We start from the raw sequence: 15,874 nt of genomic DNA, 5'->3' as shown, positions 1-15,874 counted from the left end.
ATGGATCCAAGAAGCTAAAAAAAACCATCATCTTTAACTACTGTAGAAATTTTATTTTCTAATATAGCCCTTGATTATTTGCCCTTGATTCATTATAGGAGTTTCCCTCTTTATTAGTTGGGTAAAGATGACTGGGGTAAAGGGAAAAGGTTGGTAAATTTTTGCTAAAGATTGGAAATCACCACAAACACCAAGCCCATAAATTATATCCTAGCTAATTTCAAAACAATCCAACAAGGTAGGGGTTTATATATATACATATATGTGTGTGTGTGTGTGTGTGTGTGTGTGTGTATATATATATATATATATATATATATATATATATATACACACACACATATATATATATATGTATATATATATATTTATATATATGTATATACATATATATATTTATATATATGCATATATGGAATCTCGGAATTTCTTCTATATACCAGTGTCATAATTGGGTACCATTTGCATATATTATTCAGCAAGATCAATGCTCCTAAGGAAGATCGGTTCCCAGTTTATTATTTGTGCCATTCATAAATACTGCAAATGTATTTAATAAACTTCTGAATTTGGTTTACATAAGTATGGCTTATTGAAATATATAGGTAAGACATTAGGAATGGTATGAAAAACAATAAAATAAACTATTCACTGTGATACTTGGAATCATAAGCCATTGGATAGTTAGCACTTGAGCACAGAGTGTTACTTCTTCTCCCTCCCAATGACTTACACACAGTAAGACACTCTCTGTAACATTTGCTAAGTGATGAAAGCATTGGATGAAGAAACTGTGCCCTGGAGCAGATGAATGTGAAGCAGGTCATACTCAGTTCTATTTAAATGCTTTTTTCTGTCGACATGTTAGGAATTTTTAACTCCAGTGAATAATAGCCCACCTTTATTCAATTCAGGAAAATTAAACACAAGGAGTGCCTGATGTAATTAGGCTTTTAAACATCTTGAAAATAAATGAAAACCAATTTAAGCACACCTGGGTGTAGTATTTCTGTAAAATTAGTCAAAATGGTGAATATATTCTGATTTAGATAATTATCACAGTAAAAGTAGGCTCAGAAAAAGTATTTTAATTTGAACCAAACAGTGCAGCTTGAGCAGCTGATTTTAAATTTGTTGTTTTCTTTTTATTAAGATGGTGTATCCCAAGATACCTTTGGCAAGAGTAAAGTCTCTCATTTTTTCCCACAAACATAGGACATACGTTCTACTCATGCTTTAGAAATATAGTTGAATATGAGTATGAGAAAATCAGAAATAAATTATTAATGACTTCAGACTGCTCCCACGTAACATTAGTAATTCACTGGAAAAAAATCAAATATATTGAGTAAAAAAGACCATCTTGAGAGCTTATTTTTCAATATTTTATATGAAAAATTATATGCATTACATGTCAACTCAAAAGTTTCAGCCAACTTTCTAAACTACAACCAAAATTATAGCTAAACAGCAACATATAGTAACAAGATCATGTTTGGTTGTAAAATGCTTAAAATATCACCTAATGTTTACTAAACAATAAGGGTGTAAAAAGTAGTTGTTTTGAATGCTCATCCCATCCTTTAGATGTCAGTCCCTTTTCCTTAGGCTTTCAAACATGTACATTCAAACATGAGATTAAAACCACTCCAGATTATAAAAATTATTGTATTGCATTTTGTGGGAATAAATATGAATTTTAAAATGTTGTGTTTTGTGGAAATAAATAAGAGTTTTCCCATGTAAGCAATGATCTAAAAATCATTTTATTGACAGGCACATATATTGTATGAAGTTTTTGACTTAAATACCAAGAGACATTTTTTCTAGAAAAACTTATTTGGACAGTCTGATGAGTAGTTCGATTTTGAGTTTATAGTTCATTGTTTATTGTAATGGGTGCTGGGAATAAAAAAAAATAATAAATGTGATATGGTCCCTGGCCTCAAGGAGGTCACAGTTTAATGGTGGCAAACAGTTGTAAATAGAACAGTACAAAGTGATTAAAAGTGCTGTATTTAAAAAGTACAAAGTGTTAAGGGAGACCCAGGATGGGATAGTCATGCAAGATGAGTGTTCAAGCTTTTAAAAACAGGAGAGTAGCCCTCCACCAATCAGAGGACACAGGAGGGATCAGGAGTGGCAAACTAACGACTTTGGAAGCATGCAGTCTGCTTAGGGTCTGAGCAAGGATGGAATGCTGTGAGACAACACTAGACTGTGGCCAGAGACAAGAAAGGAATGGCTGATTGATTACTAGTGACAGGAAAAAAATTAAGAATTTAACTTTCAGGCAGCAAGAAGCAGGTACTTGTCAGTGCAGTGACACTCATTCAACCAACAAAGAAAATCTGAATGCTCAGTAGAGCCAGGGAATAAACATGACACAAATACCATACTGCTATACAAAAGGGGAATGTGTAAGGCTCAGATCTGTGTTTTAAAAAGCTAGCTGGGATGTGAAAGATAAGTCATGCATGGTCTTCAAGGAAACTAGTTTAAAGTCTGCTGCCACAGGATGGAAAGGGCCTGGAGTAGTGGAGAGCCCCTGAGTGGAGGCTGGGGTTGAGGGGCCCCAGTGGGACCAAGGGGACTCGGTGACTGTTGCCTGCACAGTGAGGAGGGCCAGGCAGCAGCTCATGGGTAATGGCTAAGATCCGTGTTCTTCTTGTTCTAGGGTGACCAGAAAGAATAGGCTTTAGAGTTAAGGTGAATTCAGTTAAAGTTTCAAGTGTCTTGGAAATTTTAGGGTGGAAATGTCAAGTCAGAAGTTTTAGAACTCAGAAAGGTAGTTTGGGCTCAATGTCTGAAAAAGTGAAAGGTGGTTGATGCGGATGGTCGTCAGTGCAGATGGTGATTTTTTTTGTTGATGGCCATTCTGATCTGTGTGAGGTGATACTTCACTGTAGTTTTGATTTACATTTCTCTAATAATTAGTGATGTTGAGCATCTTTTCATGTGTTCTCCTTTTTTTATTTCCTTTAGGTGTAAAGATTGTTTTTTTGAGCTTTTTCTTGTTTTTTGAGGTAGGTCTGTATTGCTGTGAACTTCCCTCTTAGTACACCTTTTCTGTATTTCATAGATTTTTGGTATGTCACATTTTCATTTTCATTTGTCTCCAGGTACTTTTTAATTTCTCCTTTGATTTCTTCATTGACCCAGTAGTTGTACAGTAGCATGTTGTTCAGTCTCCACATATTTGTGATTTTTACAGTTTTCTCCTTGTAGTTGATTTGTACTTTCATAACATTTTCATTGGAAAAGAAGTTTGATCTGATTTCAGTCCTCTTTAATTTATTGAGACTTGTTTTGAGTCCCAGCATATGGTCTATCCTTGAGAAAGTTTCATGTGTCCTTGACAAGAGTGTGTATTCTGCTGTATTTGGATGGAATGTGCTGTACAAATCTATCAAATCCATGGGGTCTAATGTTTCATCTAAGGTCACTCTTTCCTTGTTGACTTTCCGTCTGGATGATCTATCCATTGATGTAAGTGGGGTGTTAAGTTTCCTTACTATTATTGTGTTGCTGTCAATTTCTTCCTTTATGTCTGTTAATAATTGTTTATATATTTTGGTGCTCCTTTTTAGGTATATATATATTTATCATTATTATGTCTTCTTAATGAATTGTCTAGAGTTTTAGTTTTGTAAAATGAAGAAGTTATGGAGATCTGTTGCACAATAATGTGAATGTACTTATCACTACTGAGCTATACACTTAAAAATGATTAAAATGATAAATAATGTTATGTAGTTTCTACCATAATAAAGAGAATACCTTCTTACTATACCTTCCATCTGACTTAAACCAATGAGTGAAGTTGTGCAAGTTGCATACAGGCATACCAACATTTAACTCTCTTGTAATCTCCACATAATCCTATGGTGTACTGTGGTGATAGCCACTAAAACTAAGTTAGTGAATGCTAAAATAAGTCCTTGAATCTATCTACCTATCTAAATATCTATCTATCTATATCTTAACACATAAACAGTGAAAGAAAAACAAAAATATTAAAATCTTTGTAGTTTAACATTTTTTAACAAAATTAAGCTTTCTTTTATGTATTATGTTTTTCCAATAATATGGAAGCCACATTTAAATAGAGACTGTATAAACAAGTAACTATATAATATGACTCAACATCTCTATAAAAAACTGATCAGTTATTGTTGGTTGATAATCAGTGCCTTTCCATTTTTATGGATACCTATATTGTCTGAACATTCCAAAATGAATATGTATTAATTATGAAGTAAAAAAAGAATTACTTTAAAAATTTACAAAATGCATTATTTTCCATGGTTTTAAAACCAGGCAAGTTTGGTATATACCACTTTGTGACTATACAGTCGAGAAGTGCAATGACTGATCTATTAGTCATATATTAATAAATACATCAGGGAAGACAAGATAATTCCCTGAAGACTATCAGAAGGGCAAAATAAATATAAAAAATTTTAAGGAAAACATAAAGATGGCCAAGAGGCACATGAAAAGATGCTCAACATCACTAATTACTAGAGAAATGCAAATCAGAACTACAATGGCTTCACACTGGTCAGAATGGCCATCATCAAAATATTCACAAACAATAAATACTGGAGAGGATGTGGAGAAAAGGGAACCCTCTTGCACTGTTGGTGGTAATGTAAATTGATATAGCCAATATGGAGAACAGTATGGAGGTTCCTTAAAAAACTAAAAATAGAACTACCATATGACCCAGCAATCCCACTACTGGGCATATACCCTGAGAAAACTATAATTCAAAAAGACACATGCACCCCAGTGTTCATTGCAGCACTTTTTACAATAGGACATGGAAGCAACTTAAATGTCCATCCACAGATGAATGGATAAAGAAGATGTACATATATACAATGGAAAATTACTCAGCCATTAAAAGGAAGAAAATTGGGTCATTTGTAGAGATGTGGATGGACCTAGAGACTGTCATACAGAGTGAAGTAAGTCAGACACAAAAAGACAAATATTGTATATTAATGCATATATGTGAAATCTAGAAAAATGGCACAGATGAACGTGTTTGCAAAGCAGAAATAGAGACACAGACATAAAGAACAAATGTATGGGCTCCAAGGGGGGAAAAGGGGATGGGATGCATTGGGGGACTGGGATTGACATATATACACTACTATGTATAAATTAGATAACTAATGAGAATGATGCTGTATAGCATCGAACTCTACTCGATGTTCTGTGGTGACCTAAATGGGAAGGAATTCCAAAAAGGAGGGGATATATGTATGCATATAGCTGATTCACTTCGCTATACAGAAGAAACTAACAAAATATTGTCAAGCAACTATACCCCAATTAAAAGAAAAAAAAAGAAAAGAAGTTTTTAAAGGAAAGTATAGAAATTAACAGAAAAACAGTGGAAATGGTATTTCATCCAGCCCCATTTCTTTATGGAAAAGTTGTTGGAATTAATCATCAAGTGATCAAATTTCAAATGTCTAAAAATGCCTAAGTGGTAGTTTTGTAGAGAGCAAATAATGTCAGACAAATTTAATTTATTTCTATGACAGAGTGACAAAGATAAACCAATAGGGATTGCATTGAATCTGTACATTGACTTGGCTATTATAGTCATTTTGACAATATAATAATACCATGTTCTTCCAATCCAAGAACATGGTATATCTTTTCATCTGTTTGTGTCGTCTTTTATTTCTTTCATCAGCATCTTATAGCTTTTGGAGTACAGGTCTTTTGTCTCCTTAGGTAGGTTTATTCCTAGGTATTTTTTGTTTTTGATTAGATGGTAAATGGGATTGTTTCTTGAATTTCTCTTTCTGATCTTTCATTGCTAGTGTATAGAAATGCAAAAGATTTTTGTGTATTAATTTTGTATCCTGCAACTTTACCAAATTCATTGATGAGTTCTAGTAGTTTTCTGGCAGCATCTTTAGGATTTTCTATTTATAGTATCATGTCATCTGCAAACAGTGACAGTTTCACTTCACCTTTTCCAATTTGGATTCTTTTTATTTCTTTTTCTTCTATTATTTCCATGGCTAGGATTTCCAAGGCTATGTTGAATAAAAGTGACAAGAGTGGACATCCTTGTCTTGTTCCTGATCCTAAAAGAACTGCTTTCAGCTTTTCACCATTGAGTATGATGTTAGCTATAGGCTTGTCATATATGGCCTTTATTATGTTGAGGTATGTTCCCTGTATAACTTTCTGGAGAGTTTTTATCATAAATGGGTGTTGAATTTTTTCAAAAGTCTTGTTTGTATCTGTTGAAATGATCATATCATTTTTATTCTTCAGTTTCTTGATGTGGTGTATCACACTGATTTATTTGTGGATATTGAAAAATTCTCACATCCCCAGGATAAATCGCACTTGATCATGGTGTATGATCCTTTTAATGTTTTGTTGGATTCAGATTGCTAACATTTTGTTGATGAATTTTCATGTTCATCAGTAATATTGGCCTATAATTTTCTCTTTTTGTGGTATCTTTGTCTGGTTTTGGAACCACGGTGATGGAGCTTGGGAGTGTTCCTTCCTCTGCAGTTTTTTGGAATACTTTCAGAAGGATGGGTGTTAGCTCTTCTCTCAATATTTCGTAGACTTCACCTGTGAAGCCATCTGGTCCTGGACTTTTGTTTGTTGAGAGTTTTTTAATCACGAATTCAATTTCTGTTCATTTTTACTATTTCTTCCGGATTCAGTCTTGGGAGATTGTACCTTTCTAAGAATTTGTCCATTTCTTCCAGGTTGTTCATTTTATTAGCCTATAGTTGCTTGTAATAGTCTCTTATGATCCTTTGTATTTCTGTGGCAAATAAATTAATTTTAAAAAGGAAGGAAGGATAAATAGTGTACATTTGCTTAAAAAATATTCAGGACTTCCCTGGTGGTGCAGTGGTTAAGAATCTGCCTGCCAGTGCAGGGGACATGGGTTAGAGCCCTCATCTGGGAAGATCCCACATGCCACAGAGCAACTAAGCCCATGCACCAGAACTACTGAGGCTGCACTCTAGAGCCGACAAGCCACAACTACTGAGCCTGTATGCCACAACTACTGAAGCCCACGCACCTAGAGCCCATGCTCCGCAACAAGAGAAGCCTGCGCACCACAAGAGAAGCCCATGAACCACAATGAAGAGTAGCCCCCATTCACCACAACTAGAGAAAGCCCACGCACAGCAATGAAGACCCAATGCAGACAAAAATTAATAACTAAATAAAAAATATTCATTTTGGGAAGATTCTCATAAGGATAAATTAGTATTTCCTCTTAAACATCTATGTAGGTAATTTCATGTTGATGAATATGAATGATAGCATTTACAGATTTAATCCTTTATGTGACTTTTCTGTGACCCCCCTTTTTAATTGGATTTAAGTTTGTTAGAATATAAAATAGCATACTGTTTATCTCTACTACCCTGTTTTAGATAATGGATGATTTCTATTTTCAATTATTTTTCCTTAGGAACAATTCTGACTAAAAACAAAACATTTAACGTTAAAATATATTTGTTCTATTCATTGCTCCTAGGAAATTTATGTTTGCTTAGATATTTTAAATAATGAAAGGGAATATTCTTTCTCAAATTTTGTTTGAAGATGTTAAAAGTTAATTAAATGCATCCTTTGTTTCACAGAAGACAGTCGTATCTTCAGTCATTGCTTTTTGGTTTTAGTTGATATAGATCATTGTACAGACAGTACAGTAGCATAGCTTTCAGTCCTTTTATCAAGGTTCTTCAAAATCTTATTTAAGAAGGGGAGTGATAAGAATAGTCAGTGTATTTATGATGACTTCTCATTTCATTTAATATTTTTCTTGTGAATTTTTTTCAGAAATTGAAAAATTTCAAGGTTCTGATGGAAAAAAGGAAGATGAAGAAAAGAAATATCTTGATGTCATCAGCAACAAAAACATAAAGCTCTCAGAAAGGGTATTGATTCCTGTCAAACAGTATCCAAAGGTACTGCAATATATGCTTTGTTCTCATAGAATTAAGAAAAAATTGATAAAAATAAGACAATGTTTTATTCATTGTCTTTCATGAAATAAATGTAAAGCTTCATTTTATTAATATATACAAATATATGATACTGACATAGAAAAAGGAAAACACTTTGAAAGTACAATAATTTTCAACTGATGGCTGTATTTTTATTCTGTGAATATGGGAAGCATAACTAGATATTTTAATCATTTATTTAACATGTAAATAGTTCAACAATTTGATTTTTCAAATATGCACACTCAATAATGTTTTGGTTCATGTTAAAATGCATATTCTTATTACAAAAGGGAGTAGAATTAATGCTACTGTCAATATACAGCATTAGCCAAACAGCAGAGAATTATTATATTTAGGAAGGTAATATAGTCTTTATTAGACCCTTGGATTGTAATCTCTAGTCTTCTATATTCAGAGTCCATTTATATAATGATTATGATAGTATTTTCTTGAAAATACTTTTTCACTAGACACTTTGTCATCAAGTGATATTTTTATCAGCAGAATCATGATTATAAAATATAACATTTCAATAGCATGGTTTCATTACTTATATTCATAAATTCCAATGGTTGAAAGCAGTTTCTTTCGCTTTTTTTTTTCCAAGTAAATTAACTAAGCAAAAAAAAAAGGAAACTCAAAGATTTAAGCTGGTAATTAACTTTCTGAAGAGTGTATCTGAAGCAAAGACCATATAATTATCCTAATAATAAAGATTACAGAAATAAATGCTGTAGTTTACCAATTGTCTTCTAATATGATAAAGTTTAGTAAATACAATTAAGTAGAAGGTTGTGTTTATAATTATTTCAAACAGAATAAGCTGTTACGGCACATCAAACCATAAAATTTAACTTTCAGATGAGGTGTTTTGGGCATACACGTTTTGGGTTTTTGTGTTTATTTTGAGCTAGACTTACACTATTGCAAGATAGGTACATTCAATAGATATATATTTATAATTTAAGTTTTATGAAATTTACTTTACAATTATGTTTTAAAATATTAAATTGGGCTGTCATGGAAATGTACATGAAAAGTTTTACTTAGTAATGAAATATGGTAGAAATATGATGGGGTATTGTGTCTTTTTTAAGGAACCTGGTTAATTAAACCGTTAGAGTCTAGATGGAGTACAGGTTCCTTCTTTAAATCATATATTTAAATATTACATAACTTGATACTTTTTCTCAGAAAAATGCTTGTCTATTCTTTGGATATGAGAAAGCTCATGATAGACTCAGTATCTGCTTCTCAATAAAATGCAGCTCTATATCTCTGACCAAGTTGCGTTGGCAGTTCAAGTCCTGATAGCTCTCCAAGTGATGGTGTGAGTGATGTTATGCTGAATATTACAGTAGTAGTTTACACTTGATTCATAATGATGACTACTGAAGCAAGAATATTTTATGGTGTCTAATTTTTGTGTGAGATTTAATTTCATAATTTATAGGAAGACTTTTAAACAACAAAACCACCTATTATTCATATTGAAATAAACCATGTCTCACTAGCAAATTATCGTACCCCCTTGAATTTTTAGAATCACAGAATGCTTAAGCTGAGACTAATCTTGGAAATCACAGAATACATAAAACTTCTATTTTACAGATGTGGTAACTAATTATGACTTGCTCATAAAAAATTCACAACTAATTGTGAATTGCTCAAAGAAATAATCTTTGCTCTAGATGGAATGCTTCACGAGGCTGCTGTTATTTTAAATTCTTCATTTTTTGTGAACCATTACATTTTTAACTTGACTAAAAATGCTCACATTTTGCATGACTTTTTCATGTAAAGTGTGGAAGAAAGTTAAAACCGATAGCTCCTAATGATTAATAGTTTTATGGAGTATTATCAAATAACAATTTATGCCTTATAAAATGTACCATTTTTATGAATATAGTGAATATAATGCCAAACTGCTTTATTTATTATGGTGATGTGCATTTCATACATCTAATTATCACACATAGAGAACTCTTAGAGCCCTTTTACAGAAAAAGAATACTGAGAAACACAATCATCTATCAAGTTGACCTACATTTATTTTTGCTTGTTTTTATACTATAACAATAAAATTAAAATCAACATTTTGAAAACAATATTTAATTTCAAAAGTGTTTCTCTCCTGCTGACTGAATATCTGTGGTGTTAAGACTATAATCTCTAATCTTGAACCGTATTTGCTGTGCATTTGTGAGCTGTAACACGTGTACTGTGGTATGATCCTGTGAACTGTTGATCAGGACACAACAGTATGGGTTCAAGGTTTACTCTTTTAAAATAAAAAGTGATGCACCCTTCAGGGGTCCATTGGGGAAAGGCCTGCCTCCCACGTGTTCTCCCACAGTTGTCCCTGCCCTTGATGCCTGCTGTGTGGACTGACAGTCCATGTGGTGATGACATCATCCTCTCCAACAAAGAGTAATACAGAATTATGTGAATTCTTGAGGAAATGACCTCATCCCGATTTTATTACTTGACTTTTTTTTTTTTCTTTTTTAATTTTTATTTATTTATTTATTTATTTATTTATTTATTTATTTATTTATTTATGGCTGTGTTGGGTCTTCGTCTCTGTGCGAGGGCTTTCTCTAGTTGTGGCAAGCGGGGGCCACTCTTCATCGCGGTGCGTGGGCCTCTCACTATCGCGGCCTCTCTTGTTGCGGAGCACAGGCCCCAGACGCGCAAGCTCAGTAATTGTGGCTCACAGGCCCAGCTGCTCCATGGCATGTGGGATCTTCCCAGACCAGGGCTCGAACCCGTGTCCCCTGCATTGGCAGGCAGATTCTCAACCACTGCGCCACCAGGGAAGCCCTATTACTTGACTTTTTTCAGACAGATTTTGTTTCAATTAGTCTCTAATTCAAGTTAATTTGCTGACTTAATTGAGTAATTCAAGGAACTGAAAGAAGTTTAAGATTTAAATTATAGAAAATATAAGAATACTTTTCACACACATTAAGAATGATTTATCTAGTGTTTTGTGGTTAATCACTTAATTTGGAGGGAAAAAGCCATATTAAATTATTTTAATGGACAGTTTTTGTTTGTTTTCATTTTTTTGTTTTTTTGTTTGTAACAAGATTAGTAAATAAATAGACTTTGTATATCTATTGTTTACATTTGCAAATGTTTTAGAATCAGAGCGATTTTGTCTTGATGGTCAAATCTCTAAGGAGGCAACGTGGTCAGTATGTTCCTCTACAATCCTGAGATTAGTGTGGAAAACTCACCACCTTTAACATTAGTTCTTTCTCCCTGAATCCACACACATGGCACTTTATAGTCCAATATACATTTATTTTTTTCAAATTTGGATACTTCCAACTCTTAATGCATATTATAATCAGCATCAGTTTACAGTCTCTAACAGGCCAGTGGTGGTTGTAACTCACTGTTTTTGTCTGTAAACTTTGCACATGTGAATTTGGTCATGGCTTCTTATATTGAGTTGTTTGTAGTGTTGGAAATATGTGTATTGAGTTTAGTTGCTTTTGAAAGTGTATTAGGGCATTATGATTTAGTGTTGACATGCTAGGAGATTACATATACAGAAAAAGAAGAGAACTGTAGCTTGGGGCATAAATTTGATATTAATGAAGACAGTTTTCTTCCTTGCAAGAAGCAGAACAAAGAATGCCAAAATTTCTTGGTCCTCGACAAACAAGTGCCTTACAGGACATAAGAAACTAAGATACTCATAATGTTGGCTGCTGTGTTCTGTTTTGTTCTGCTAGAAGGATGACTATCACAAGCAGGCATCCATGCAGAAGGATGCCCATCACAAGCATGGGCACAGTGAGGAGGGTCAGAGGATGGGGCAGTACTGCCTCCACCTGCTGGAGACCTGCCTGTTGCTATCATACCTATTTGTCCATCTGGGCAATTCAACCTCTTAGTGTCTTTTAAAAATACTATTTTGATGTTGCCTTTAGAATCCTCTGAAATACATCAGACATTTTCTTCAATTAAATTTGCCCCAAGGCCCACTTTTTATTTCTCAACCCAAGTTACAGCCAACTTTTTAAAGCAATAAATTGCCGGGAGCATAAATCGGCCCCCCAAATTTGGCCCCTTTTAAGATCAAATGCAGCCATGTCCCCCTGTGCTGCTTTTGAAATCAATTCCTTATGTAGATTAATGCAGAAAATTAAAGTTCCAAAATATGTTCAAAAGCACCTTCTGTGCCTGGTTGGAAGCACTCTCCACAGCCTGGCATGTCCTCCCACAAATCTTGTTTCCTTCTCTGTACTTTGAAAGATGAAAACCAAAACCTGTTATTTTTTCTAACTTTGTAAGTAATTATCAGAGCATTTAAGAATGGTTAATAGGATGATGAGTTAAGATGGCAGAGGAGTAGGAGGAGGTGGAGTTCATCTCTCTCTCCACGGATGCATCAGGAATACAACTATAGATGCAACAGTTCTCACAGAACACTGGCTGAATGCTAGACCTTGGACAACAGAAAGGACTATAAATATCCTTGCATAACTGGGTATGACAAAAAAAAGAAGGTAGAAGGAGGAGGAGAGGAAGTGGGACAGGACCTGCACCCCGTGGTTGGGAAGCTGAAGCAGAGGAGAGATTCCCAGATTCGGGGAAACCCCTCTCTGACAGGGAAATCAATTGGGACAGAAGGGAAGCATTTAAGGCTGTTGGAAGAGGGTGAAGAGGCTCATCTGTGGCAGATGGAACAGAGTCAGAACTACACAGAGAGTGCGTACTGCGGCCCTACGTGCCCTGGACTGGGATGTGTGTTCACAGGTGTGCAAGGGGGCTGGGAGCTGGAGCATGGGGATTAGAGAACAGGCCTGGGGCGAGAACTGCTGTTGGCTGTGGGAAGACAGACTGAGGGGACAGGAGGGAGGAAATCTGCAGCAGGGAATGCCTACAGAGGAAGACCGGACTGCCATGGAAGCAGGTGCTACTGCTGAGTCACACACAGGGGGAGGAGCCACTATGGTAGCCTCTCTCTCCCCTCATGCTGGCACCTGCTGGCGGACAATAAAAGAAGCCCTCTCAGGGCCGGCCCTCGCATGCCTGCTGCCGGGCACCAAAAATAGCCCGGCCAGGGCCAGCTCTCACGTGCCTTACGCCGGGTGCCAGAAAAGGCCCTCACTAGGGCCATATCTCTTGCGCCCATGGTCACTGGCTTCCCTGCACATTTGGCACCACCAGGGCTCCTGCCATCCAAGCAGTCATACCACCTCTGCACCTGGTCCTCACTGGGGCAGACCCACAAGCTCCAGGACATCCTCAAGACCAGACTCCTGTGGGTGGACTACACAGAGAGGTGGGGATAAAACCAAAGCTGAACCCCAGGGATGGGGCGACTAAGAAAGAGGATTGAAAATCTTTCCATGAGCTATACAAACTGCAGATTAAATCCCCATGATCAGCTAGACCCTACGTCTATCCAATATCTGAGTAGACAATGAGTGTTCCCACAAATGAAAACAGACTATCTCTGGCAGCTGTGGACATTGGGGACAAGCACACACAGGAATTGGGCCACATCAGAGTCTGAGTGGTCCCCACAGGGCCCACAGCAGGTCCAGAGACCAGCCCAGAGGCAGAGGAGGGCCTCCTGGGGAGGCAGAGGTGGGCTGTGGCTCATGGCGTGTGCAAGGATAATTAACAGCTGAGATCCCAGGGAAACATAATTATTACTATTATTTTATTATGTTTTGATTCATTCTCTTCTTGGTTCTGGCTTTTTTTTTTCTTTTTTTTTAGTTTATTTTGGGGGGGTCTTCGTGTTTTATAACATTTAAAAAAATTTTTTTTTAATTAATTAACTTATTTATTTATTTTTGGCTGTGTTGGGTCTTCGTTTCTGTGCGAGGGCTTTCTCTAGTTGTGGCAAGCGGGGGCCACTCTTCATCGCGGTGCGCGGGCCTCTCACTATCGTGGCCTCTCTTGTTGTGGAGCACAGGCTCCAGACGCACAGGCTCAGTAGTTGTGGCTCACGGGCCTAGTTGCTCCGCGGCATGTGGGATCTTCCCAGACCAGGGCTCGAACCCGTGTCCCCTGCATTGGCAGGCAGATTCCCAACCACTGCGCCACCAAGGACGCCCCTAAATTTTTTTATATATTTCTGTTTTCACTTTTATGTTGTTCTGTGTTCTTTTCCCTCATTTTTTCCCTTCTTTTTCTTTCATATATTTTGTATTTTTAAAAAGAATTTCCATTTCTACTTTCCTTTTCTGTTGTTCTGTGTTTTTTCCCTTTTTTAAAAATTATTTTTATCGGTTTGTTCTGTTTCTTTGCTTTATTCTTCAGTTGGCACACTTCTTTGGTTTTGTTTTTAGGTTTTGTGTTTTTGTTAGTTTTGATTCTAATTGTTTGATTTCGTTTTTAGGTTCTTCAGTTTCTCTGATCTCTTGCTTTTTTTGTTTCTGTTTTGTTTTGTTTCTGTTTTTGTTTGGTTCTGATTTTGTTTCTTTTGCATGTGCGTGTGTTTCCTTGTTTCTGTTGTTGATTGTTTGATTCTGTTTTTACCATTTGTCTGGGGCCTTGTTTGTCTTTTTTTTTTCCCCTTTCTTTTACTTTAATATATTTTTTATTTTATTTTTTTACATTTCTATTTCTATGTTGCTTTTCTGTTGTTCTGTCTTCTTTCCCCTTTTTCTTTTTTTTTAAAATCGTTTTTGTCGCTTTGTTTTGTTTCTTTGCTTCATTCTTCCATTGGCACTCTGCTTTGGTTTGGTTTTCTGGTTTTGTGTTTTTGTCACTTTCCTTTTTAATGGTTTGATTTCGTTCTTGGGTTTGTTTGTCTTGTTGTTCTCTTTCTTTTTGTTTTATTTGGCTCTGTTTCTTTTGTGTGTGTGTGTGTGTGTTTCCTTGTTTCTGTTTTTGTTTGTTTGATTTTACTTTTTACCATTTGTCTGGGGTTTTGTTAATCTTTTAAAAAATTTTTTTTAATCACCTTTATTGCCAGGATGAGTGACTTGCAGGGTCTTGGTTCCCTGACTGGAAGTTGGGCCTGAGGCTCCAGAGTGAAAGCACTGAGTCCAGGACACTGGACCACGAGAGAATTCCCTGCCCTAGGGAAGATTAATCACCGAGGGCTTTTGCGGAGACCTCTATCTGAATCCAAGACCCAGCTCCACCCAACTGCCTGCAGCTCCCAGGGCTGGACACCTCCCACCAAACAACAAACAAGACAGGAACACAAAACCATGCATCAGCATACAGACGACCTAAAGTCATACTAAGCTCACAGACACCCCAAAACATACCACCTGACACAGCCCTGCTCATCAGAGGGAAAAGGCTCAGCTCCATCCACTAGAATGCAGACACCAGTCCCATCAGGAAGCCTAGGCAAGCCACTGGACCAACCTCACTACTGGGGGCAGAGAACAGAAGCAAGAGGAACTACAACCCTTAAGCTGAGGGATAGTATACCTCAAATACTGTAAATTAGACAACATGAGAAGACAGGGAAATATCTTGCAGGCAAAGGAGCAAGATAAAAACCCACAACACCAAATAAATGAAAAGGAAATAGGCAAACTACTAAAGAGAGTAAATATGAACCAAAATCTCGGAAATAGACTAGAGAAAATACAAGAAACGTTTAACACGAACCAAGAAGAACTAAAGAGCGAACAAACAGTAATGAACAACACAGTAACTGAAATTAAAAATACTCTAGAAGGAATCAATAGCAGAATAACTGAGGTAGAAGAATGGGTAAGTGAGCTGGAAGATAGAATGGTGGAAATCACTGCTGCAGAGCAGAATAAAGAAAAAAGAATGAAAAGAATTGAGGACAGTCTCAGAGACCTCTGGGACAATATTAAGCACACCAACCTTTAAATTATAGGCGTCCCAGAAGA

General features: G+C 36.1%; 1 protein-coding gene across 1 annotated transcript in view; it reads left to right on the top strand.

The window, feature by feature from the left end:
* The window catches only part of KHDRBS2 (KH RNA binding domain containing, signal transduction associated 2), a 731,890-nt gene that overhangs the window by 97,356 nt on the left and 618,660 nt on the right, over nucleotides 1-15,874 (top strand). The window contains exon 2 of the mRNA XM_068558149.1: nucleotides 7,852-7,979. Coding sequence (XP_068414250.1) covers nucleotides 7,852-7,979 — 128 coding nt within the window. The remainder of the gene's footprint in view (nucleotides 1-7,851; nucleotides 7,980-15,874) is intronic.

This window comes from Eschrichtius robustus, chromosome 12, assembly GCF_028021215.1.
Source record: "Eschrichtius robustus isolate mEscRob2 chromosome 12, mEscRob2.pri, whole genome shotgun sequence".
NCBI classification, from domain to species: Eukaryota; Metazoa; Chordata; class Mammalia; order Artiodactyla; family Eschrichtiidae; genus Eschrichtius; species Eschrichtius robustus.
This window is presented reverse-complemented; position numbering and strand designations above follow the sequence as displayed.